Below are 27,446 nucleotides of genomic sequence, written 5' to 3' on the forward strand. Positions count from 1 at the left end.
GGCCAGGCCCCGCCCCCTCGGCCGGCCCGCCCTCCCTTCCCCTGAGCATCCGGCTCTGGTCCCCGGCCTCGCGGAGGCGGTGGCGGCGGCGGCGGCGGCGGCGGCGGCGGCGTCTGCTCCGGGCAGCGGCGGCGGCGGCGCGAGCGGCCATGGAGGCGGGCGCCGGGGCCGGCGCGGGCGCCGCGGGCTGGAGCTGCCCGGGCCCAGGTCAGAGCGCCCCTCCCTCACCACTCCATCGCCGCCCCTTCCTCCTCTCCATCTCTCCTCCCTCCAGGCCCCCACGTCCTCTCTCCCCTCCGCTGCTCCCCACCTTTACGTCCTAAGTCTTCCTCCCTCCATCCCGCCTCCCACCCAGGCCTGGTCTCCATCTTTCCGGGCTGGGTCTTCCCCACACCGGCCGCATCCTCCCTGGCAGTCCCTCCCCGGAGCCCTCTCAATCTCGTCTCTCCAGACCAACGGTACTTCCAGCCCTGGGGGCTCCAGACCCTGCACCCGCTCGGACCCCCAACTATTCTGAGCGCGGGCCGGGGGTGGGGTGGACGAAGTCCAGGGAGAGAATGTAGGGGAGGGGAGCGGCTCCGGTCCAGAGCCCCTTCCCACACGACCCCTGCCCGCCATCAACCCCTTCCCCTTCCGCCTCACCCTTTCAGCCTCTTCTGTACTGGATCCCGCCCTCTGCCATCCCTGCCCATCTGCCCCCTGTCCCCTCTGGGCTAAAGAGACACACACCCTTTCTGCCTGTGCGAGGGAGAGGAGCCTGGAACGGGGGTGCAGGAGAGGTTGGGCAGTCAGGGCGGTGTCCCCGTAGGCCCAGCTTGAGGGACGACCTGGGGAGGAGAGTCGCAGCTCTTGGCAGAGTGAGCCAAGTACTTCCACCGGGATGAAAAACCCAGGGCTCCAAAGGGCTAGAAGGTGTGTCCCTTCCCCCCGCCCCCAGCTGCGCCCCAGCCGCCCCTACCATCCCACAATCCCTCCTCTCTCCCTGCTCACAGGACCCACAGTGACCACTTCAGGCTCCTACGAGGTGTCAGAGGGTTGTGAGAGGAAGAAAGGCCAACGCTGGGGGTCCCTGGAACGGCGGGGGATGCAAGCTATGGAGGGTGAGTTTTCCCAAAAAACTTTCTTTCCATCCCCCTCACCCAATTTCCCTTCACTTCTCCTTCCTCCCTCTGACCCCCAAAACTCTGAGCCAGGACACAGCCCTTCCCCCCAGTTCAGCTCAGCCCCCTCCACCCCTTCTCAGGGCTCAGGCCTTGAGGGAAGTTCAGGGTACATCCCTTTGGAGTCCTAATCACCAGCTAACCAGGTTGTGTGTCCCGGGGGAGCTGCCAGACAGAAAGAGGCCTTGTTGGACAGAGCTTTGAAGCAGCCTGTCAGCAGGGGGTTTGTTCTCACTGCCTCCAGACCCAGATCCCAAGCTGTCTCTTATTTTGAAAAGCAGGGAAACGAGCACGTGAATTGTCTTTCTGGTGCCACCACCACTAACTTCAAATGGAAGCCTTGTGGCTTTGGTTCTCTAGGCTATCTTACCGCCTGAAAGAGGGAGCCTGGGAGCGGGGCCGGTGAGAAGGCCAACCTCCCAACACACATGTATCCCCACCAACACCAGGAGCCTGGAAGGATGCTAGTCCTGTTTCCAGGACTTCCTGTGAAGGGTCCCTATGCACACTCAATATGGACAACCCTGCTCCCCCAAGGGGGACAGACGATGCAAGGAGTCCCAGATGAATCTTAGGCTGTGGTTATTGGACAAAGATCAGAGATTCCAAATTTTAAAACAAAGCAAACTATTACCATCCAATAAGATTTTCTATTTAGAGGAACTGCATTGCAGCAAAGGAGGGGGTGCTCGCCAGCCAGAGGCTGAGGACTAGCACACCCCAGTTTCTGAACGCGTTAAAATGTCAGGCTATCTTTTATACACAAGTACAACCTGTGACTTCCCCCTTAAAACTGCCTTGTGGTCAGCAGGGAGATCTCCTGACACTCAGCAGGGAAAGAAAAGTGGACCTGGTAGAAAATTCCAAAAAGGCTATTTGATAGAATATATTTGAAAGGGCCCCAGTGTTTGTCCAATAAAACATTTAGAATCATTTCATTCAGATGTTCTCTTTCTCTACCTATTGACAGGCAACCCTTTCTTATTATGGAAAGGCTAATTTCTCACAAGCCACCCGGATCATTTGTAAACTTTGTACAAACCCCCAAACTATAATTCTTGCCCTGTTTGGCTTAAAGATACATCCGGTGTCTGAATTCTTTCTTGACTACTTGTCCTGCTACCCAAAGACAAGGATGGAAGAAGCCGGTATCCTTGTGCCAGCTTCACATGGCTGAGCCAGCACCTGGCTGCCCAGTCTGCCCGAAGGCAGTACTTGGAGGCCAGCAGGGGCAACATTGGTCCAGAAAGGGCCCGGGAGGGGGATGGGCTACCTCCAAACTTGACTCTCACACCTGAGGGCTCCTCATGCATGCACATCCTGCCCAGGGGCTCCTTGGGGGACACCAGGTGGCACTATTATACCATCTCTGCCCTGGGACAGTGAGTTGGAGGGCCCTCTAAGGACTGTGGAAAGGAAGGAAGTTGGCTCTTACTCGCTGGTGGCGGGGGGTGGGTCTCTCCTAGGGGAAGTGTTACTCCCAGCTCTCTACGAGGAGGAAGAGGAGGAGGAAGAAGAGGAAGAAGAGGTGGAAGAAGAGGATGATCAAGTGCAGAAAGGTGGCAGCGTGGGCTCCCTGTCGGTTGGCAAGCACCGGGGCCTGAGCCTCACGGAGACGGAGCTGGAGGAGCTGAGGGCTCAGGTGCTGCAGCTGGTGGCAGAGCTGGAGGAGACCCGGGAACTGGCAGGGCAGCATGAGGACGACTCGCTGGAGCTGCAGGGTGAGCGCCTGTGATGGGGCTGGAGGGCCTGGGCCCAAAGGCCCTGGATCCCAGGCCTGATGCCAGCTTCCCCGTCACTGCAGGGCTCCTGGAGGATGAGCGGCTGGCCAGCGCCCAGCAGGCAGAGGTGTTCACCAAGCAGATTCAGCAGCTCCAAGGTAAATCCTAGCGCTCGGACTGGAGGGCAGGTGGTCATCCGAGTACTTTTTTCTTGAGGCTTTGGCTGAGGCATAGCAGACATAGCAGACCATTGGAACCGAATTCGGTACTTTCTCCTCATTTTCTTCTACTATTCTTGCCCTTCTTTCCTTGTCTCTCCATCCTCCTCTTTATCTAATTTCCTTTCTTTTTGCACCTCTAACTGGCTCTTCTGTTCCCCCTCCTTCCCTTTCTTGCCCTCCCATTTCACCCCCTTTCCGAGGCTCTCTCCTTTTTCTCTCCTCAGTCTCTCCCCCTCACACCTGCATCCCTTTTTCTTTGTTCTCCTGGTCAGTGCCACAGGTAGGTAGTCAAGGTTGAATTCCAAACCAGATTGCTTTTGCCTGTCCCTCCAAGGGCATCATGGGAAGAGCAGTGAGCCAATGAGAAGTGACTGGAGGGGACTCTCTGCATCTTTTAAGGGAGGCAGATGAGAACCTTCTTTTGCTCCCTAGGACCGAGCTGGTGGCCCCAAAAGCCCTTTCTTCTAACACCCACGTGCCTTTGTCTGGGAAGCAGCAAGGCAGTCGTCCCACATTCCACGGCGCCGCCAAATAAAGAGGCAGGTTTTGTTACATCTGTGGGCTTTTGGAAGGTTCCTGGGAGCTGTCCTAGAAAACTGCAGGGACTCTCCAGGGAGAACTGAGATCAAGCCAAAAGAGAAGTATAAATGGAAAAAAAAGGAAGTCCAGCAAGCAGGCCTGGAGAGGAGCAAGCCAAGGTGGGAGAGGAGAAGGGAAAGAAGATGTAAGCAAAGGTAGATGCAGGAAAAGTCGACAATAAACAGGCTGAGGTGGGAGGGGAGGGGAAGGAGAGAAACTGCAGAAGCTATGTTGCTCAGGGAAAAGAGTGTGAGCATTGGTCTCAGGTCACCTAGATTCTTGAGCCCAGCTCTGCCACATAACAAGCTTTGTGATCTTGGGCAAGTCACTTTTATCTCTCTGAGACTCAGTTCCTTAACTGTAAAATAGGGCTAATTTAAATGTTTTGTCAACCATTTATTGAGTGCCTATATACTTGGAGGACCAGCTATGAACGAGATAGACCAGATCCCTCCCCTAATGAAGAGTACATTCTAATGGGGAGAGGCAGAAAATAGACAAACACCACCAGTTCAGGTGGCAATAAATGCTATGAAGAAAATATAACAATATGATATGGAGAGACGGGGTAAGATGGAAGTTTATTTTTGATAGGGTAGTTATAAAAGTCCTCTGAGAAGAGGACATTTGAGCTAAGAACTGAATAATGAGGAAGATCTGAGGGACGTGCACACTGGGCAGATGAACCAGCAACTGCAAAAGGTCAGAGGCAAGAATGAGCTTCATGTGTTTGAGGGACAGAACAAAGGCCATTGTGGCTGGAGCAAAGTGCATGTGGAGGACTTGGGTAAGAGAGAGTTCTGAGAAGCAGGCAGAGTTCAGATTACAGAGGGCCTTATAGGTCAGCTGAGAGGTTTGACTTTTATTCTAAGTACAGTGGAAAAACATGGGAGGGTATTAGCCAGGGCTGGAGGGATATGATCCACTTTACATTTTTATTTTAAAAATAAATTTATTTATTTATTTTGGCTGCGTTGGGTCTTCATTGCTGCGCGTGGGCTGGTGGCGAGCAGGGGCTACTCTTCGTTGCAGTGTGTGGGCTTCTCATTGCGGTGGATTCTCTTGTTGCGGAGCACGGGCTCTAGGTGCGTGGGCTTCAGTAGTTGTGGCACACGGGCTTCAGTAGTTGTGGCTCGCAGGCTCTAGAGCACAGGCTCAGTAGTTGTGGTGCACGGGCTTAGTTGCTCCCCGGCATGTGGGATCTTCCCGGACCAGGGCTTGGACCTGTGTCCCCTGCATTGGCAGGCAGATTCTTAACCACTGTGCCACCAGGGCAGTCCCCACTTTACATTTTTAAAAGAGCACTTCAGCTACTGTGTGGAAATTGGATGAAGAGAAAGGGGTCAAAACAGTGAATCTGGTCAGCAAATAACTGCAATAGTCCAGTCAAGAGATAATGGTTGGTTGGATTAGAGGGATTAGAGCAGTAGAAATGGAGATGATTGAGAATGTAATTTGAAGTTGGAGTTCTCAGGACTTGCTGAATTGGACTGGGGGATAAGAGAGACATGAAATATGACTTTGCCTTGAGAAACTGAATAGACGGTGGTGTCATTTATTGGAATGAGGACAACTTGACGAGGAACAAATTTTGGGGCCAGGGTAACCATTTAAGACACGTTTTCTACATGTTGAGTTTGGAATAGCTATTGACATCTCAGTAAATATATTAAGGAAGCAGCTGGATATATGAATCTAGAACCAGGGAAGAAATCAGGACTGGAGATATAAATCTGGGAGTCATTAGCATATAGATGACATTTGAATCCAAGGGAGATCACCATGAAATCACATGGAGAGATATAGAAAGAGGAGAGAAAAGGGTCTAATCCCAGGGGTACTCTAGAATTTAAAAGTCCAATAGGGGAGGAGAAATGAACAAGAGACTGAGGTAGGAGGGACTACTGAGGCATCTGGTGACCTGGAAGCCAAGAGCAGAAAGTGCTTCAAGGAGACAGTGATCAGCGGTGGCAGAAGTTGCTAAGTCAGGTAAGATGGCCATTGGATTTGGTGAGATGGAGGGCTCTGAGACATTTCAGTGAAGATAGAAGCCTGATTGTATCGGGATCGAAGAGGAAAGGGGAGGTGAAATGGAGAAGGTGAGTACCCATAATTCCCGTAGTCATGTCTTGAAGAGAAGCAGAGAAATAAGGGAAATGAAGTCAAGGGAGAGCTTTTGGTGTTTTGGTTTTGGGGGGATGGGTCACAGTAGATCATGTTGGTCTGATGGAGGAAAGGATCCGGTAGAGCATTAGATCTCATCTGAGCACGGGGGTGGGGTGGGGTGGGGGTGGGGCTGCGGGTCTGGTGAAGGCGCCCAAACCCCACCTCGCGGGAGGAAACCGAGTCCTTGCGCACGCGCGTTGCCCGTTTCTGCCAGGAGGGGGCGCGCGCGGCCTCAGAGGTAGCTGGTGTTGAGAGGCCGTTCCGGCCGCCGCAGCCCCTCGGGGGCTGGGACTGGCTGACGGCAGGAGGCCCCCCCAGAGAGACCGCTTCCGGGGGGGGCGGGGGAATTCTGGCGAGATGGAGGCCATAACCAGTGAGTGAGAACTGACTTCACTGTGTCCCCCTCCCCGGGTCTTCGGCCTCGCCCCGACGGCCCCAGCTTCACTGTCAACCGGCGCCAGCTCTTCGGAGCCCTGATCAGGCCCTTCCACCTCCCAGCCGGGCCCGCCCCGCCCATCTTGCCGATAAGCCCCTCCCTGGGGCCTGCCTGCAAGCCCCACCCCTCCGCCCCTCTGTGTTTCTAATTAAGAGCTTTCTGAGGCTGAGCGCGACCTTCCTCCGTTCCCCAGTGCATGTGAGAATGTCATTTTTTAGGGCTAGACCCCAGAGGAGAACCTAAGGGAGATTTGAACCCGAACATTGAGGGCAAAGTGGGGAAGTAGAGGTTGGTCAGCCCTCCAACAGAAAACCCACCCAGGCCTTTATCCTAATGGCCTGTTGACTTGTGTGTCCGTTCGGTAGTGGAAAGAGCAAGGACTTTGTTTCCTTCAAACAGGAAGGAAGTCAGAGAATCTAAGTGGAGATGTTTGGACTTGGCACAGAGGTGATCAATTAATACTTGTCGAATAGACTGAAGAGAGGAGACAGCTAGGATGGTTGTAGAGAAGGAGAGACTGGCAAAAGATGTGGCCGGAGCCGCCCATGTGAGGTTGGCAGGAGACCTACCCCTGTGCTACTCCCACCCCGCACCCCCGCCTCCGAGACTCCTGGTCCGCTCAGCATTTATGTCTGCAGTGTGTCCAAATTTTTCTTCTCAAACCTCCATGTTCTGTTCTAGTTTTTAAAAAAATACCCAAACATGTAATTCTTTTTTTTTTTAACATCTTTATTGGAGTATAATTGCTTTACAGTGGTATGTTAGTTTCTGCTGTATAACAAAGTGAATCAGCTATACATATACATATATCCCCGTATCTCCTCCCTCTTGCGTCTCCCTCCCACCCCGAACATGTAATTCTGTACCCGTGGTCCTCAATAAAAGTTTGTGGACTAGATGTATCCCTGCCTCATTTATGCATGAATACAGCAAATATTTATTGAGTGCATTATGCTAGGTTCTCTGGCAGATCCTGAACCTGTAATGGTGAGAAAACCAGACATGTTTCCTGTCTCCATGAAGCTTACAAGTGAAGGGGAGACCAACGTTTTATATACACAGACACACTGCAAAGTACAAGGGGCTATGAGAGCATTTAATGGAGGGCTTTGCTTAATTTTTTGAGGAGGTTGGGGGAGAGGCTAGGGAAAGTTGAAATCTGAAGGGTGAGTAGAATGAACAGGAGTCGGGGGCAAGGGATGGGGACAGTGTGCCTTGCAAAGAGTTTGTGGGAAGGTCCTGACCCTCCCAACCCAATCCTCACTAATTCCCGAATCCGGACTCCCAAATTTTGAATTCTCTGTTGGTGGCAGTGCCTTTTACTCTCGCTCCACTTTTAGGTTCTCCTGATCCTGGATGGGTACCTCTGTCCAGAAACCTTGAGATGCTCCACGGATACTGAGAGCCCTGACACGTTTCTTTTGTAAATTAAAACCTATTATAAAATATAGGCTTGTTGTGAAATGTCAGACAGCACTGATATATATGATGTGGAAAGTAAAAGTCCCTCTCACATGCTGTCTCATTCCTCGGAAGCAACTATGCTGTATGGTTTAGGACATATATCTTTTCAGATCTTTTTCTATGTCTTTGTATATTTGTGTTATATATTATACATATGAATTTTTTTTGCAAAAATAAGATAATACCATGTATTTTACAGCTCATTTTTCTTCCTAGTTAGTATATTATGGAAACTTTCTCATGTCTTCTCTATAGATCTGCCACTTTCTTCTAAATGGCTGCCAATATTCTATTTTACCTTCTTCAATTTAAGCTATCCCTTATTGATTGGCATCTAGGTTATTTTCCCATGTTTGGTTCTCATGAGATGAACCTATATTTGAATTTCAGCTGTGAGCTCTAAATACACATTGTTTTGGGACCAGTACTTACACAGGCAGTTCATGGGAGATCTGAGGCTCTGTGATTTCTAAGTTCCCAGACTGAATAGATGAGAATAGTCTGTGTAAATTTTTTTAGTAAGGGGCTTTGTGGAAAGACTCAGGGCATCAGTAAAATGCTGTAAATTAGGTTTGGTCTTTAACTGTCAGGCGATTTCACAGAAGCTCTTAATACTTTTTGTTTCGAGTAGCCTAATTTGTTTTTGTTGCCAAACCTCAAGATCTACTTTTCTACTGCACCTTGCTACGTAGACTCACTCTGTTCTCTTCTTAGGTATTCCCTTTATTCCATATCAGGTGAAGCTATACCTCTCTGATGGGGTAGAGAGCAGGTTGTCAGGAGTTTCCAGATAAGAAATAAGTCTGCCTTTAACTTTGTGCTTCTAGAATATGGTAGATTAGTTCACTTGTCCTCTTGATCATCTCAAGATTGTCTTTGGGCTTTGCAGGTGAGCTGCGGTCTCTACGGGAGGAGATTTCCCTGTTAGAGCGTGAAAAAGAATGTGAACTTAAGGAAATAGAACAAGAGTTGCATTTGGCCCAGGCTGAGATCCAGAATCTGCGGCAAGCAGCGGAGGACTCTGCGACTGAACATGAGAGTGACATAGCCTCCCTGCAGGAGGATCTCTGCCGGATGCAGAATGAACTCGAGGACATGGAGCGCATCCGAGGAGAGTATGAGATGGAGATCACCTCCCTCCGTGCAGAAATAGAAATGAAGAGCTCTGACCCATCCAATAGTTTAAGTCTCTCAGATTTCTCTGAGATGCAAGGTATGAGAAAGCCAGCCCTCCTCCTGGTCTGTCAGTCAAATCAAGCAGAGGGAATTAGTACACAAGAAGATGGTGGAAGGTGGGCTTAGATCATGAATTGGGAGCCTCTAGAAAAAGCTTCCATGTTGGATTCAAGACTGTAAGAGAGAAAAACTTGATATGTCATATAACCAGTCCATAATGGTGTAAGAAATAGCACCATGGAGCTAGTACCCTGAGAATTCTTCCTCAGAGAGCCATTGGGCATTGCCTATGCTAAAGCCCTTCCTGGGAAAGTTTCCAGTTCTGGGGTGGGCGTATAGGGGCCGGTCACCTTGGAAAACTTCCCACTGCTCTGGCATCATGGTGCTTTTCTTGGGTCACTTTCTGTGTGGGTTGGGGTGAGGGGTTCCCAGTACTGCTCCCAAGTCCCAGAATGCCCACAATGCTAATTTTTAGCCTCCTTTAGCCCTCCCCAAGTAGAAGCTTTAGGGGGCAGCAGACCAGAGCACAAGACAGCTGGAGAGGAACAGAGGTTATTTCCAGTAATACGTGAGTACTCAAAAGCTTAGAGCTCTGCTCAGAGTCTCCCAGCTAGTTGCTAGGCTTCATGACATCAGAGCGTTTGCCTTTATTCTGAGGCTAGATTTATGATCTGGGTATAATGCGAGGCCCTGTACTAGGCCAGGTCAAGCAGAGGCAATCAACGAGGAATCAACGAACTGCAAGTTTTCCCAGCTGTAGCAGGCCTCTCAGAAGCGCTTTTGGACTGGTGTACTAGGAAAGGGAGGCCAGCACAGTGGGAACGCTTGGGCTGGAGTTAAACAGACCCGAGTTCAGAATCTCAGCTCTGCTAATTAGCAGGATAAATTGCCTGGTTATTATCTCCCTGGACCTCAGTTTCCATAGCTATAAAAATTGATTAATAGGGCTTCCCTGGTGGCGCAGTGGTTGAGAATCTGCCTGCCAATGCAGGAGACACGGGTTCGGGCCCTGGTCTGGGAGGATCCCACGTGCCGCGGAGCAAATGGGCCCGTGAGCCACAGTTACTGAGCCTGCGCGTCTGGAGCCTGTGCTCCGCGACCACGCACCACGATGAAGAGTGGCCCCCGCTTGCCACAACTGGAGAGAGCCCTCGCACAGAAACGAAGATCCAACACAGCCATAAATAAATAAATAAAGCACACCTAGTATAGTGTAATTAAAAAAAAAAAATTGATTAATAAAACTTTATAGCTGGATGGGATTCTGGAACAGGAAAAGAACCTTAGGGAAAATGTAGAAAAATCTGAATGAAGTATAGAGTTTAGTTAACAGTAAAGTACCAGTGTTCATTCCTGAGTCATGACAAATGTACCCGTGGGAAGATGTTAACAATCGAGGAAACTAGGTGAGAACACTCCCGGGGAATTCTGCAGTATCTTTGCAACTTTTCTGTAAATCTAAAACTATTCTAAAACTAAAAGTCTATTTAAAAAGAAAGAAAGAAAGAAAACCTTAAAGGACTATTTTGGGGATTAAGTGAAATGCCTAGTGTATTGAAAGCGCTCACACACAACTGGATCTGAGGCTGGGCTCATCAAGTCTAATGCTTAGCACGTGGTTGGTTTTCATTAAAGATTAGTTTCCTTCCTTCCTTCTATGATAATCTGGAGTATGCCGAGGACCTTTGATTGGACTAAAGAGGGAACATTAGAAGTGAATTTCAGGGTGTTGAATCTCAAAGCAGGTAAGATAGGCCTTGTGCTCTAATTTGAGCAAGTTAGTGTTCTCTAAATATCAGCAGAGTTAGTATTCTGAGAGAAATAATTCTTAATCATGAAGAAACAAAACAGATATGAGTGTTTATGTTATCACAGCATTAAAAAGTATTGGTATCTGGAACTTAGGGACCTGTGCTGGGACATTTCAACCAGATCTCTGCTGATGCCTGCGGATGATTTGTAGGTTTGGTTGGTGTGGGCTTTTTTGTCAGCAGATAAAAGATCATTAGAAAGAATTCTTGGCCATGTGCAGGCCGCTGGATTTGGTGTGGTAATAAAGGAAGTAAAAGCCCGGCACTGGCAGTATGACATCTGGCAGTTAACACTCTCAGCTTTCTGTACTAAAAGTGTAAGAGGAAACTAACTGTAAACAGTTGAATGGAAACTTTAAATACAGTAAACCAAAAACTTACTTAAACCCTCGCAAGCTCCTAAAACTCTCAGGACTCTGTCTTGGTTGGTCTTTTCCCCCCTGCCCCCCCTACCCCACCCCCTTGGTTGGCTGTTTTGAAGATGGGCACACAGGGCAATCTTCTGGGAAGCTGAAAAGAAGGGCAGCTAACTGAAAGAGGACAAAGACTCACTGCAGTGTGGAACTTTCCGGGCCCTGTCTTCTAAGCCTCTGCATGTGGTATCTCATCTGTCTTTAGAAAAAGAAACTCTTCAGCTTTCTGCAGCCAGATTTCTAGGCAGGAAAACTGGGGGCTGGTCACCAGTGCTTCCTCCCTGGGATCTCACCTCTCTGCCTGTCCTCTGCAGAAGAGTTGCAGCAACTGCGGGACCGCTGCCGCTTCTTGAACGAGGAGTACCAGGCCCTTCAGGAGAGCAACAGCAGCCTCACGGGCCAGCTTGCGGATCTGGAGAGTGAGAGGTACAGCCGGAGGCCGGCGGGGCTCTTCAGGACTGGGCTTTTCCCTGAGTAGAACTCAGGTGAAGGCAGGTGCCAGGCTAATGAGCCTCCCTGCGGTCCTGGTGAGCCGGTCCTTTCCATGGTATCCAAAGGATATGGATACTGCCAAGAAGTAGGTCTTGGGGTCCAACTCCGATGTCTCAGGACTAGAATTGAGTGAGTTCTAAAATTTAGTTTTCTTCCATTCTAGGCATTAGGTCTGGTTTGCTCTGCCCTAGAGTAGATAAGAAGCAATTCCTTTGTTGTCCTCCCAGGCTTGATTCAGTCTAATGGTATATCACCTCCAGATTGGAGCTGGCGTGACTCCAGGCCCAGCCTCGAGTCCGCCTGGATTAGTACTCTTAGGGTCTCCCAGAGCCAGACATGCCTTTGCAGATTTAGGTGCTGGGGACTTTTTCTATAATCTCCTAGGTGTGTTTGAGAGGTGAGTCACTATAGAAGGCTCCTTTTGCCTAAAATGAAGGCATCAGGACCAAGCACACTTGGCAGGTGGTGCCGGGCAGAGCTCTCTCCCAAACGTGACTCTGGGGTTCTGGATTACAGGACACGAAGAGCAACAGAAAGGTGGCTGGAGTCCCAAGCACTACGGAATATGAAGTCAGCAGAGTCTCAGACTTCAGAAGAGGATTTCCTGGAGCCTGATCCTGAAACGCATTTGTTGCGACAGCAGCTGCTGGGAGCTGAGGAGCAGATGCGTGACATGCAGAACAAGGTAGGGAAAGGCAGGCCCCTTTACGGCCTCACTCCCACCTTCTCCTGGCCTGTGGCAGCAACATCTCCTTAGGCACGAGGCTGACAAAGGAGGCAGGTGCTGTGGCAAGAGATAGGACTCCAGGGTCTCACTTGCTGGCCTTTTACTGAATATTCCGGTAAAAGGAATGCCATACTCTGCCCAAGCCTGTTCCCAGAGTGCCTATGGTACCTGTCGTAAATCCGCCTTCCTGTTCCGTTTCCCACACAGTGTGAGAAATTGAGTTGTGAGTTGCAAGAGCTACAGCATCATCGCCAGACTACTGAGGAGGAGCAGAGGCGGCTGCAGAGGGAGCTCAAGTGTGCACAGAATGAGGTGCTTCGGTTTCAGACTTCCCACAGTGTCACCCAGGTAAACACTGACAGGGGAAGGGCATCGGGGAGGGCAGAAGGGTCTACGTGGAGTCGCCACTTCAGGTGAGGATGAGCGCAGAGGAAGGCTGTGCTCTGCTGACTCTTGCCCTGCAGCCAGGGGTGTCATCTACCAGAGAGCAATTGGAGAAGTCACACAGCATTGCATTCTAGAAATGGTAGTCGTTATCGAGTGTCTGCCACAGAAAAGAAACTAAACCATAGGCCTGTGGGAGTGCCTCAAGATGTCTGCGTCTGGAAAAGAACCACTCTGGTCTGGAGAGGGGTCTGCTGATTCGTGAGAGTAACCGTTCTTCCCACACCCTCCCCACCGCAGAGCGAGGAGCTGAGGACCAGACTCTGTGCCCTGCAGGAAAAGTACGATGCTAGCCAGGGTGAGCAGAACGAGCTCTTGAAGGTGCAGCTACAGCTTCAGGCTGAGCTCCGGCAGCTCAAAGTTATGAAACCCGCAGTCGTAGAAAGCCAGAGTGAGAAGGTAACAGCGACCCCGAGGTGAGGGGCCGCTTAGGTGCCAGAGGTTTGGGGGGAGGGGGTTAAGAGTTGAGTGTTGAAATAGCTCCAGCTGCCACCTGTGCGGCACCACAGGTACGGAACTCCAGCCGCCCTCGAGTCCTCTGTTAGATGAGAAGACACCCGTAAGTGCAGGGCAGGGAGAAGTGGATTCTCAGCCTGTCTGTGTCTGAGAGTGACTCAAGCAGAAGCGTGAGTGGGTTGAGGATCCCAGAGGTACTGCCCAAGGCCACCTGCACTGCAGGAGTTACAGTGCCGGCTACAGAAGCTGCAGCTGCAGTACCAGAACATCACGTGTGAGAAGGACAAGCTGCTGGCCGTGCAGCAGCAGCTGCGGGACAGCCTGCGCTGCCACGAGGCAGAGGTGCAGCACCTCAAGGGCATCGTGGCCTCCTTCCAAGAGAGCAGAGAGAAGGTAAAAGAAGCTTCAGGTGAGGGAGAATGTAGCACGGCAGAGCCTCCCGTGAGAGGACAGGTCCACAGGAGGAGTGGGGTGGTGGAGTTCTGTGGAGGAGCTGTCGATGAGGGAGATAAAAAAGTGCTTCAAAAAAAAAAAAAAAAGTGCTTCATGGAAACGTGATCTCAAAGGGTCATGATGCGCTCAGCTTCCTTCGATTTTAAATCAGAAAGGGCTGTAAAAAGGAAGCCGTTTCCCTTCCCCACCTTCCAAAAGAGGAAGTCCCAGGTCTCTGTATAGAGCCTGTTAGGGATTGGTCCATCTCAGGTAGTCCCCGCTGGGATGAAATTGGAACTGGAAAGGACAGGACCCTTTAGTCCCTGCCTGAGAGGAGAGAGTGCAGCCACGGGGGCTTCTGGGATGATGGCGGGGTCTGCCTCCCCTGCCCCAGAATGCAGAGATGCACGCCCAGCTGCAGGAGATGAAGCGGCTGTACCAGACCAGCAAGGATGCGCTGGAGCGGCAAAAGCACGTGTATGATCAGCTCGAGCAGGACTTCGTGCTCTGCCGGCAGGAGCTGCAGCAGCTCCAGACCACCCAGTCCATCCCAGAGGACAGGGGAAAGTGTGCTGATGAGGTAATTGTAATTAAGAGAGGTGAGATCTCTTGAGCCTTGGAGAGCGGAGGTATAGAGGCAAAAGATGAAGTCATCCAACCAACAGCCTTGATGGACTTCCTGTCCAATCACAGATGAATGTGGAAAGGCAGAAAACAGAGGCAGAGCCCCATGCTGTTAACTTTAAAACTTGGCCTTGACCTTGACTTTGAGCCCAAGCCACAGCTTAGTAGAATCAATACCTCTGGATCCAGTCTGAACACCTGAAGATTTCACACATGATTTCATTTGTGTAGACATTTATACCTTATTGTTAGAACTGTAGTGATATCTTGTCATTCGTGGAAAAGAACATATACATAGGCCCATGTACACAACTACGATTGTTAGAACTAGAAAGAGAAGGTCCAGTTTTCTGAGGCAGATTGTAGGTGCTCTTGTCAAAAGGCATGGCCTGTGCCCAGAGTGCTGATTGGGTATGAGAAGAACCCAGGCTTTTTCAGGATTTAGTCTGTGACTTCAGAGTAGTTAAATTCCAAACTTGAATTTTACCCTCTTTAAATTGAACAGAATACTACTCTTATCTCACTTTCTTTTAGTAAAAAATCCTGGTAGTGATAAATAAGGCCTTCCTTCTTCACTTACCCTTTTTTCCATAGTGTGTAAAATGCAAGTCATTATTAGTTAGCCTTGTTGAGTACTTTGAGCTCCTGACCACTGACAGGAAATGGAAAAATGTTGAAGCATGATGCAAAAAAGGTGCAAGATTCCAAAAGATGGTGGAGCTAGTCGCCTCCTGCCAGAATACTCAGTAGCTCCTGCCACAGCCGACAGCAGGCTGTGTCCCCAGGGAAAGGCCTTCAGAAGACACAGAACTGGGGACGTTATTTGGGCTGCCCCAATAGTCCACCTGCCTTTCTACACCCAGCCTCACTTTCCTTCCCCCCCGCCACTCCCACTCCATTTAGAGGTCCAGGGGGTCCATAACTTGCTCATCACTTTCTCTCCTAGTGGAAGAAACTATGGGAAGGGAGAAGCATGCTGGCATACAGAGCCAGCCTCTTCTCTCCTCCGAAAAGAACATTGAGATTAGTTTGATATTAGAAGATTTGGGTTTTTGGAATCATGGGATGATTTAGTCCTCTCAACCCAAATTCAGCAATAGCTCATACTTCCCTAAAGATTCTTAAAGCTGATTATGAAAACAAAAGTGGGGAAAAGTAGGGTGAAAGTAAGTCCTTATTGGTAAGGAGCATAATTAGTTATAGAAACAACTGGAGAGTAACAGGAACTAGAATTCCCTGCAGGATGGGGAAAATGGTTATCTACCAGAGGAAATGGAGGTGGGGAAATGAGAAGGGAGGGGCGCTGATAACCTCCCTTGAAAACTGCCCTCAGAAAGAACTAGTAGGCAAAATTTAGAGCACAGCCAAACTTCAGTTCTGAGCAGCCTGCTGGGGTTCCCATTCAGCATCTAGGCCTGTATGGGCGCAATGCAGATTGGGGTGATCAGTCTAAGGTGACTACAGGGTGGGAGACCCTGGTGAATCACAAGAGGTAAGAGAACACGGAGTGCTCTGCTGACCGCACGGGGCAGAGAAACGCCAGGGAGCCTGCCTCCCAGAGTAAGCACCCCTGCGCGCCCTGCCCCGTCCACAGTGTGACGCACTGCTCTTCAGACTGACAGAATTGCAGGAGAGGTACAAGGCCAGCCAGAAGGAGATGGCGCAGCTGCAAATGGAGCAGTGCGAGCTCCTGGAGAGGCAGAGGAGGATGCAGGAGGAGCAGGGCCAGCTGCACGAAGAGCTGCACAGGCTCACGTTCCCACTCCCCAGATCTGGTCTCTTCCACAAGGTAATCACAGCCAGGGCGGCTGCTAGCTGTGAGGAGCTGCCCAGGTGTGACTGTGCTTGGGAGAAGTAAAAGGGTGGGGATGGAACTTTTTCTCTTCTTAAGCAACCACTCCTTACTTTCTCACCAACCTCCTCAAACAAAACTGTTCAATATAGCTGATTAGGGCTCTAAATCTGAAAATACATCCTATACTCTGGAATCTGTCCAGCATTTATATTTAGATATTTAGTCCGCCTGGAGAAAATGTACTTGAAAGCACTTTGCAAACTGCAAAATGCATCCAAACATATGGGTCATTACTACTCAACTAGCAGGGCTCCAAAGAGAGACTCCCCTCCTGTCCCAGATGGGCTGTGCAGAACCAGCCCCCTTAAGGGAAGGGTCCCGAGCAGGAAGGAGGCAGAGGTCTTGCTGTGTAACCACCACAGTTCTAGCCCCCTTCCTTCCACTCTGCCTCACAGAGTCAGGAGCTCCTTACAAAGTTACAAGACCTGTGTGAACTACAGATGCTCTACCAAGGCATGCAGGAGGAGCAGAAAAAACTGATACAGAATCAAGAAAGTATGTTAAAAGAACAATTAGAACTGCACGGAGCGCTGCAACGTTTCAAGGAGTCTGATTTCCGGGAAGTGTTGGAGAATCCGAAGGATTCCAAATGGCCTAAGTCCTCAAAATGTGGTCATAACAAGGTAACTATAGCAAGAGGCAGGGAGATAGTTCTGGGGGCAGCAGCACTGTAGGGAAAGGGGCTCCACAGAGGGGTCAGAGTTCCGAAGGCCTGTTTTGCCAGGAGCAAGGATGAAGCTAAAGCTCTACCCTCTCAGCCACTCAGGGGCTCATTAAGATGTGGCTTTAGGTACGGCCTTAGCTGCTCCCTCAGATGGTTGCCCAGTTGAAGCACTGTGAACACTTAGAATCCAGATGACCTGGAAGTTTGTGATCTCCTGATAATTTGACTCAATCTCTTCAACATCTCATTTTCCAGACGTATTTGGAAGTAGATCAACTTAGTGTTTGTTTGGATTCCTTAGGACTGACTCTATAAACATGCCATCCTTTCCTCATGAGCTGGTTGGTAATCGAGAAGTAAGCTTTCCAGTGACCAAAATCTGTAACCTTTTGGCGTTCTACATGAGGCACATCTGAGGCCATTTATTTCCAAGGGAAGAATTACCAGCATGTGGGGTTCTCGGTAGTGACCTCACTGTCTTCATTGGAACTTTGTGGCAATAACAGCCAGGTCAGAGACGTTAGACTAGAGAATCCATGGGTCTCAAGCACCAGCAAGTGGTCATGCCTCTGAGGTCACCCTGAAGGAGATTTCTAGACAAGTCTGTTCAGGGTTGGGAGATGCATTTGGTCTGAGGCCTCAGTGGGGGCAAGGTAGAGCAGGTAGACAGTTTCAATGTATTGAAATTGAAATTTATTCGATTTCAATCTATTTGTTCAGATATTAGCCTAGACAGGCAGATAGAGGTAGGGAATAGCGGAAGTCCAAACTGAGATTTGGTCAGATTTCAGGGGTGTCAGATTTCAGCCTGGATAGCAGACACCAAGAATAAAATATTCCCTTAAAAAAAAAAAAATTCCCTTAACCAATCAGATCTCATCCTGGGCATCAGCTGCCAAGAAGCCAGGCCCCGAGGGCCTGGAAAACATGCCCAGGGGCCAGATTCGGAATTGAGGCAGGCGGAGTCCCTCACTACAACAGGGACTTGTAGTGAGACCTTGATTCCAAGTCTGCATCTTCTGAGGAAGAAGTTCTTCACACGCTCATATTCAAGGCCAGGCCTGATTTTAGAATTGGGGGTGGAGGAGGGGACTGAGCCCCAGAGGTCAGGATAATGGATACACCTGACTGAGAAGAGGGGAGGGGAGGGAGCCCGAGTGACCTTGCGATCCACTCAGTGCTGCTCCAGGGAGAGAGGAAGTTACCAGAGCATGGAAACCAGCAGAAACGGGGGGCCAGAAATCGTGGACTGTCTGTCCCAGGGAGATTTTCTCCAGTGAGCAAGAAATTGACACGTGCCAGTTACCTGTAGGCGAAGTCAAAGATCTAGGCTGTGGTGAGACGGGAGGGTAGGTGTGCAGTGCTCTGACCTGTGCTCTCAGACATCCGCACCAGGAGGGGTGCAGCTAGAAGGACCGCGGTGTCTAGAGTAACGATGATGTTTCCCCACCCACTCCTGGCAGTCCAAGATGATCATCGCCCAGATGCAGGCTCTGCAGGAGCTGTACGAGGCCAGTCAGACCGAGCAGGAGCTGCTGCAGCAGGAGCAGGAGCGGCTTCTAGAGGAGCGGAAGAGGCTGCAGGCCGACTTGCAGCTCTGCCTGGAAGAAATGCAGATGCTCCAAGTCCAGTCCCCTTCTGTGAAAGTGAGCCTTGAGTCCTACAAGAAGAGTTATGGGAGCACGACCACCAGCAACGAGGACTGTCACAGAGGTTGCAGCATTGATGACGACGAGAGCTATCACAAGAGTTACAACAGCAGCCAGGCCAGCGAAGGGAGCCTCCTCAAGAGCTATGACAGTAGCACCAGTACCAGGGAGTCCTATGGGAGGGGTTACCGCAGCAGCAGCATTGCCTGTAAGAGGAGTTACGGCACCAGCAGTAGCTCTGACACCTGTCACAAGAGTTACGTCAGCAGCAGCATGGACGACGAACTTGCGGAGCCCGAAGATATGGAGGTAAAAGTAACCAGATGTCAGGTCAGATAGGGGAAGAAGGTTCCTGTCTTATTAAGAGAGAAGTCACGGGGAAGGGCACAAGAGGTGAAGTGGGCAGTGGGCTCAGAGCTGAGCAGGGTAACTTACAGGAAATAAATGAGGTACTCTGCCCGCCTCATACGGAGATGCTCCATCTGGATGGAAGTCTAAGATTCAGGACTTTTCATCGACACAGTCATGGTGCTCTTTATGGGAAGAAATACAGGATTCCCCCTGGGCAGCTTCAGATCCTTGTGGCCATTGTTTTGTACCCAAGAAAGGGCCTAGCGAAGAGAGTGGGCGGAGGGCAGGGGCTCCTCAGGGTGCCGTCATCACTCCCCTGCCCTCCACAGCGCTTTGAGGACACGGTTGCCAAGGTGTTGATCAAGCTGCAGGGAGTGCAGGCCATGTACCAGCTCAGCCAGGAGGAGCACGACCTGCTGCAGCAGCGGATGAGAAACCTGCTAGACAAGCAGAAAGGGCTGAAGGAAGAGCTGGATGCCTGCGAGAAGGAATTCAAGGAGTGCGTAGAATGCCTCGAGAAGACCGCTGCCTCCCAAAATGAGGAGCACGAGGTAACTGCTTTCAGGGAGGCAGGGTTTCAGGTAGGAGTCCCTAGAGCCAGAGGAGGTCGGAGCCCTTTCAGAGAGGCTGAGGAGAGAGACAGGAGCTCATTGCCAGCTCTGTACGGTTGCCCTCCTCCTGGTCAGAGGGACAGAGCAGGGGCTGAACCCCGAGAGGCTGGGCGGTCTGTTGTGCCACTGATGGACGTTTCCCAGGCGCCCACTGTGCTGGGATTTACTGATCGTCAAGACTCCTTGAATGATTTTTTTTTTCCCCTTTGCCACTTCTGTTCTCTCTTTTGTCCTAGAGCACTTCTGGAGAGTTGTATTTTTTTTACCTACAATTTTCTTTAGTTTGTGTGTATTCCACCTTGTCTCTTCAACTAGATTGTAAGCACCTCAAGGACAGGGCTGTGTCTTCTTTTGGATCTCTCATAGTGCCAAGCAGAGTGTTCTGCATCCACTAGGAATGGGACAGAGGGCATTGTCTCTGATGAAGAGTAGTCCTCTGTCCAGTGGGGGTCACTGTACGCATGGGAGAGGCTCAGAGAGCAAGAAACACGTGGGCCTAGGTTGCTTAGTATTGGTACCTACCCAAGGAGGCCATGATGTGCTGCCAGAAGCCAGGAAAGACAAAACCAGGGAGTAGGGAGCAGGGTTGGCACTTGCCTCTGTTTCCAGAGTGAGGTGCAGGAGCCCAGGTCCAGTCTCGGGAGGATACAACACAGTTCCTGTAGTAATGATTGTACCTGTTAGAGAAATAGCTTGGGCAAAGTAGGAGTTCCCATCAAAAACAACTACGTAATAAAGCCCCACGGTTCAGAAGGGGTTAGCCCTTTTGTCATTCCCCCCGACAGTTCACAGTAAAAACATAATTTTAGTCATCCTTTTTTGATCATGTTAGATGTAAATCATCAAGTGCCTCAAGTGAGGGAGAACCTCTAAAACTGCTTTAGAGGCTCATTTTCAACAGTTTAATGTTTTCTGTATTATCTACGTCCCCCTGGGCTTTAGCAGGGAGATTTCTGAAGCAGGGGCCAGGCTGATCACGTAGGCCCAGCTGTGGATAACTGGGCCTCCACTACCAACAGATCAAAGAACTGCAGGCCAAGCTGCGGGAGCTGCAGCTACAGTACCAGGCTAGCGTGGATGAGCAGGGGCGGCTCCTGGCCGTGCAGGAGCAGCTGGAGGGGCAGCTGCAGTGCTGCCAGGAAGAGCTTCACCAGCTCAAAGAGGAGAGGTCCTCTGTTACCAAAGAAACCAAGGGAACGAATGGCAATCAGAACATGAACGAGAATGCCAATGGGGTTAAAAGTAAAAACGTGGCCAAGCCAAGCCTGGAGAGTTCTGAGGTCAGCTTTGAGACCAGAAAGGTGAGTAGTAACCTTGGTAGCCAGATAAGCAGAAAGTTAAAGGGGATGCTAGAAAGGAAAATCACCTTCACCACCATTCCGACCAGATGAGGTATTTGTAGAGAAGCTTCTGGGATCTCTAATGTGTCTAGAGTAGCTCTATCTTAATAGCAATTTGGTACTCCCTTTTCCTGTGAGGTCAAGGGGAGAGTGGAATACAGACCACTCAGACCTGGAGCCCCTAGGCTGGATGACTGTTTCAGTTAGACCAGTGCAATTTTCTGGGGCCCCTGTTGTTCTTCTTGGGTCACATGCCCAAGAGAAGGACCAAATGGATGGAAAGAGAGGGATTTACTCAAAGCAGTTGTGTACATATAGGTGGAAGAGGACTGGATAAAATGGGGGTCACCAGGCAGGGGTGGGAAGCAGTAGTTGAGGTGCAGAATCTTTAGCTCTGGGAACAGTTGGAAATGGCTAATGGCCAGATAGATGTGGTACGAGTCCAGAGAGGCTGGGTGTGACTACCCCCTCCACACTGTGCGCAGGACATCAGTTCAGTCCCAGGACACAGTGCTGTCTGTGCACTGTGGGAAGCAGCGTGTTCTTGAGTTAGTTAAGCATCGTCATGAGGGTGGGCATCTTCCCAGGTAACAGCATCCCCCATCCTGCACTGCCTCCGCCCCACAGAGTCTGGAGGTGGTGCTGTACTACCAGGCCAGCCACATGGCCTTGGACGATCAAACGAAAGAGGAAATAGAAGAGGAAACGAAGGAGGCAATTGAGGACGAAACAAAGGAGTCCCGGGATGAACTAGTTTCTGAGCCATCAGGTCCTAGAGAGGTTAAATTCAAAGAAGATCAGGAGGAGAGATATGAAGAGTTCCACAGACAGGAGGGTAAGGAAGAAGAAGACAACCAAGAGGAGGAGGAGAATGAAGCTTCAGAGGGAAGCAACCCCCTCAGGCTTTCTGAGAGCAAAAAGGTAACCACAGCCAAAGGCAGGATCATGTGGGAAATGGGCTCTTGGGCGCAGGTGCCCAGCGTTCGGGTGTGACCCAGCCCTTGGATGGACTTCTACAGGAGTAGAGGCCCGCAAGCTCTGAGGCATCGCACTGGGGAAGGTGGAGGTGGAGGTGGGATTGGAGAGAGCAGTCTCTGCGGGAAAGGCTGTGGAACTGTCTCACAGAGAGCACCTTCTCTGGGAACCGGGGCGTGCTGTTTGGAGTCCTGCCTCCTTTCATTTATGTGGTCATAACCCTCGTTACTCACTTCAGGAGGGTTCTTCGCCCTCCCCTAGCACCGCACCACGCATTTCTGTCAGCCTGGGCGAGTCACCCAGTCCTGCTTTCCCGAGGTGCCCTATTAGGGCTGACCTCTGTTGCTGTGAGGGGTGTGGAGAGGCTGCTGTCGCCTGCCGGGCTCTATGTACAGGGCATGAGAGTGGGGGCCAGGGCCGATCGGAAGTGATAGAATGTTTCCATCTGTACAGCAGGGCCATTGGCCAGTCTTGGGAGACCAGCCGGAGCCCTGACCCCTTATTTGGAGAGGTCGGGTGAGAGTATCCTGGGTAATGTACCAACTGTACAAAAATATTTCTGTATTTTAACAACTGGTACATCTATACAGGAACATACTAGCTGAATCTCTGCCCTGGTTGAAGTTAACTGGGGGCTCTGACTTCCGAAGGGTTTGAGTAGTACCTGAATAAGTCCTCAGTTTGCATTACAGCTTCTTTCTGTCCTTTTAAACACGGGAAGAAAATAAATCTCTTGTGGTGGGATGTCCCAGTCAGCTCGAAGGTTATCTGGAATTTTCAGCAGTTCAGTCCGTTCGGTCTGCAGCACTGGCTAAGGACCCAGTTACGGTTCTCTATGTCAACCTCATGGCAGAGGACCATTGTTTAGGACGTGAAACGTAGGAGTAACCACAGCCCCTTCCCCAGTGTTCTATTTCTTTGAATTCTTCATACCCTGCCACATGCCGGTTCAGAGCCTCATAGATTTCCTTGCCTCATGTGCCAGCTTTCTAAACACGAAACTGGATTTTTCTACATCACAATCAAGGACATTCCTTGTGTCTGCATATGGAGGTGTCCCTTTGCCTCAGTGGGTCCTGCATCTTTTACAGGCAGCTCTGCTGGCATATGTGTTACCGCCTGCAAATTCATTTTCTCTCTGGAAGATGGTTGCAGTCAAGAACTAGCCCTTCTCCATTGTTAGCTTGTTTTAGTGCGTTTTGTCTCACAACGACAGCATCAGACTCCTAGGGGATGTCCCAGAACGCTGAGACTTGGTGGCAAACAGCCAGAACATGTGGCTAACAAAGGGACAGGTGGCCTGGCAGGAGGCTACCCTTCCTAGAGTGACCCAGGCAAAGTAGACCTCCTGCTCATCTGGAAAGCCCAGCTTTACTCTCTGGAGCTTCACTTTTCCACAGTTACTGACCTACAAGAAAGGTCTAGGTGCAGATAACCCTTGCTTGACAAGATATGAGGGATATGACAAGCCAAAAATGTGGCCCCAAATTGGACCTACGCCGCTGCTTAACCCGTGCAGTTTTGCATCTCCTGTAGGCGACCCACGGGAAGAACCAGGCCCGAGGAGCGGAGAAGAAATACCGCTGCTCTGGCTTACCTGTTGTTTAACCTCTTGATCTCTTTCTCTTTTCCCTTTGTTTTATCATCTTCATTATCTGTTGGATTCATGTGTTTATGTCTTTTTATACCATCTCTCATCTCTGGTCTCTCCTCGTGCCTCTTTCTCATTTGATATGTTGCAGCCATCCCCTGCCCCCGATCCCCCCATCTTCTCCTTGCCTCTCGTAGGCCTGGTGGTCATATCGGCTTTGCTCTGGTGCTGGTGGGCCGAGACGTCGTCCTAACGCAGGTACTGGTATTGCGTCCCCTCCTTCTGAGGGATAGAGGGAGGGTGCAGGTTGCCCTGGCCTCTCCTCTTTCCCTTTTCTCTGAGCCGCTTGCTTCTTGCTTTTGCCATTTTACAACAGGTGATAGTCAGGTCTGAGTTTTAGCCCTGGCTTTTCCTTGGGCTACTGCAAAGCCCATAACATCTCGGAGAATGTCTTCCTAACTTGTATGGAATTGGAATGCTCGCCATTGACATAGTTTGAGTTTCTGTACTCTGGCTGGGAAAAATTTGAATGATCCCAGCACTGTGGCTACTTTCAAAGCTCCCTCGACTGCTTCTGATGAGCTGATGTCTGACCTCAAGGCTGGCCTGGCTGCCCTTTGTCTTTGTTTAGCCCCAGAGCCAAGCTCTCACTACGGTCGCTACCCAGGATGGCAAAATAAGGAATCACTGCCTCCCCACTTGGGTGAGAGAGGAGGTCTGGAGAGTTGTGATCCCCAAAGGTCATTTGTATGAGGACAACCTCGATTCGTCCTTCAGCCTTGGCATCAAACTCTTATCATATTATATACTTTCTACTGAGAAGTTCTCTGGTTTGGGGATTCTAGTCGCCAAAAAATCAGAACAAGAATGCCACATCCCTTTTGGGGGTCAGATTCTATTGTAATTGGCTTCCCAAGCTAGGCTTTCTGGAGAGAATGTGGTATTGGTGAAAAGTTTCCACTAACCAGAAATGCAGTGTTTTCAGGGAACCAAATGGATATATTCTGGGCACCAGTCCATGTAATCTGATCTGTCAACAGGACACCAACTTCAGGAGGTAGAATGTAGTCTTATGGCCCAAGTAGAACCCTTCCAGAACCCATAAACTTTTCTCTCGTGGCCTGTTTTGGCTCCTTTCCCATGCTCCCCCTGCCACTCCCACTCCCCCACCCTCTCTTCTGACATCCCTGTAAATGGAGTGTAGTTGGCTCACTGCATAGGTTCAGGGTGACCGCTGGAGCATTTGTGGGTAGCATTTATCACTATTTCCTTTTCTGTCCTGCCTTTTTTCCTCCTCACTTTTTTTTTTTTTTTTCTCTTCAACCCTTCTCCTTTCTTCTTTTAGACATTCCAGTTACTCACCACGGTCAGCCTTTAACTCCTTTGGTGAGAGGGGTCTCTCCCTGTACCTGTTCCTCCCGGTACACTCCCAGATTTCTGGGTCCATATGGGATGAGACCCAAAGCACTCAACCATAACCTTTCACCAACTCAAACCCAGCCAGGCCTGACCAGAGTGAGAGGAAGGAACTCCTGGGTAAGCGTCCTCTTGGAGGAGCCTTTTATACCCAGAGCCTGGCTACGGCCCAGCATGCGGCTCCCATCCAGAAACCGAGGCAGCAGAGTAGAGTAGAAGGTGTGGCTGACAAGCGGGCAGACAGCTTGGGCGAGTCTGTCTCTCTTTCTTAGGGCTTAGTCCCAGTGGGCAAAATGCATAACCTGAACATTAGTTTCTTCAGATGTAAGGAAAGGACGATAAATCCTCTGGCTTCCTCATGCGAGGAACAGATGAGTTCATTTATATGAAGGTACTTTATAAATGATAAAACACCACATAAATAATAAGAAGAACATACTCTTACATAATGCATACTATATGCCAGGCACTGTTTAATCATCTTATAAGTATTAACTCATTTAATTCTCACAATAACCCATTGAGGTAGCTATCGTTTTACATGTGATAAAACTAAGGCATAGAGGGGTCATGTAATACAGCCAGTAAATTGTGAATCAGATTCTAAGGACTTAATATTAGCATCAGATAAAATTCCAATCCTGTTTCCCTTTATCATCTCTCTTCATTGGTTGCTCCCAAGTAAGTAGGAAGACACCATACAGCAGCCTCTTCGTGCAGCCTCAGATCACGTTAGCTCTCTGATAACTAATATCACATTGCTAACTTATTTCATGTATTGTTTATAAAAGCCCTTTGCACATTGCATATGCTAAGCGTTCTCTCCCCGTTCTCTGCCTGCAGTTGATTTTTTGGATCCAAGGCAGAATTTTCCATTCATCTCTATTAGATCTAGTCCATTGTCCACTGTTCTCACCTATGAAGCTTTGTGTTTATTTTTAATCTTGACCCTGTGGTTTCAAAGCACTCACTTTTGCAACCAGCTTCACCTCATCCTCAGGGGTGACCAGCCACCTTCTTATCTTCACCCGAGTTACAGGTGAGGGCGAGCCTCTAGAGGGTCCCTCTCTAGGCCCTCATCCAGCTCATCAGTCACGGACAAATGGTTGCACAGCAGGCTGCCATCAGCCTGCTCTTTACTTCTCCTGTTTTCTCCAAGGAGGTGTTTTAATGACCCTGGTGCTTGCCGCCCTGGGCCAGTGACCAACTTCCTTCAGTCTCCTTCAAGGACATCATTCTCCACAAACGGTCCGGGCTGCCTAACAACCTCATGTTTGCTGTACTCTGGTGCACTTTCTTCGCTTCCCCCCAAGTCTTATCATCCTCTTGAGTTCACTTTTCCTCCATCAAGCATTTAATGATGCTGCTGCATTTCCCAAGGGCCCAAATTTACCCTCTTTTTCTCGCCCTGGCATCTGATCCTTTGCTGCAACCATTTGGATTCTCTGAAATCTGCTTCTGAGCTTGCTCCTACACGCAGGAGCTGGTTCTTCTCACCCCACGGGGCATGAGTACAGGCAGCCAGCTCAGGTCATCCACGTAGCATTGTTCCAGATACCTAGTGGTGCCAGGACTAAGCCCACATTGTCTGCAGCGGTTACCCAGGAGATAAGAGAGACTGGACCATCACGATGTTCCTGAGGTATCTCTCCAGCACCAGTAGGCAGGGGATCTCTAGCTTAGGGAGGAGTTCAGAAGGCTGGGCACTCACCATTTGTCTTTGGTCCCCACAGAACATGTTTGGGATGTGGAAGCCTATGGTGTTCTTGGCTCTTGCAGCTGTGGCTCTGTATGTGTTACCCAACATGCGACCGCAGGAGACAGAGTTCTGCCTCATGGAGTGATGGCAGGCCTGGGCCAGCCGAGGGGGCAGATCCGCAGTGGCCACTACCCTCAGCTTTGGGCAGGACACACTGTGCCAGAGCCCCCACCCCACCCGTATGTTCCATGTGTCCCCATCTCCTTAGCCTCAGCCACTCAGGCCAGAAAGGCTTGTTGTGGGGAACTGCTGGCTCCCATCTCCTGCCTCGTGTAAGAACCTGGGTTCCTTGTAATTAAATATCAACTGAATCACATGAGACTTTGTGGCTTTTTATTTGTTAGCTACCTCACAGCACAACCAGAACAGAGCAGTTCCCCTTTAACCAGGTGCTCACTTAAGGCTCTGGCTCCTACGTACGATTTCTCACCCTACAAGTGACCTCAAAAATGAGGCTGAGGAAAAAAAACAAAAAGAAAGAAAGAAATGATGCTGGCTCCTTGTGCTGCCAGCCGAATCGCAGCTGGATTGGTCTGTACCTACTAACCCTAATCTCAAGGAACTTACCTAAGCACAGAGAAATGGAATGATCTGGGTACCTGTGTGACGGGGGGCCAAATGACCTTCCCTTGGGTCTCGTGCCCACGTCTGTCTACTGTGAGAAGGGTGCCCTGAGAAGATCTGCGTGTGGGCCTTCGTGGCTTCGTTCTTATGACTTCTCGAGGGATTTGCTCTCGGAGATGACTTAATAATCACTCAGGGTCCCAGCAGTAAACTAAGGGAGTTCCCTGGTGGCCAAGTGGTTGGCATTCCGGGCTTTCACTGCCATGGCCCGGGTTCAATCCCTGGTTGGGGAGCTGAGATCCCACAAGCTGCACAGTGCAGCCAAAAAAAAAGGCTTTAACCTAAGAGT

At 50.2% G+C, this 27,446-nt stretch overlaps 1 protein-coding gene across 1 annotated transcript; it reads left to right on the forward strand.

Moving 5' to 3' along the window:
• The first annotated feature begins 14 nt into the window (after window positions 1–14).
• CCDC136 (coiled-coil domain containing 136) lies at window positions 15–26,849 on the forward strand. The gene is given in 20 exon segments (XM_082472458.1): window positions 15–207; window positions 993–1,100; window positions 2,627–2,881; window positions 2,965–3,039; window positions 8,637–8,960; window positions 11,462–11,573; window positions 12,156–12,324; window positions 12,574–12,714; window positions 13,051–13,209; window positions 13,489–13,659; window positions 14,093–14,278; window positions 15,917–16,111; window positions 16,573–16,800; window positions 18,305–18,799; window positions 19,171–19,392; window positions 20,472–20,753; window positions 21,420–21,713; window positions 23,556–23,616; window positions 26,508–26,698; window positions 26,700–26,849. Coding segments are annotated over 20 exon segments (3,768 nt in total). The 5' UTR covers window positions 15–149; the 3' UTR covers window positions 26,742–26,849.
• The last annotated feature ends 597 nt before the right edge of the window (window positions 26,850–27,446 follow it).

The sequence above is a fragment of the Balaenoptera physalus genome (assembly GCF_965194825.1).
Source record: "Balaenoptera physalus genome assembly, chromosome: 8".
Taxonomy (NCBI): Eukaryota; Metazoa; Chordata; class Mammalia; order Artiodactyla; family Balaenopteridae; genus Balaenoptera; species Balaenoptera physalus.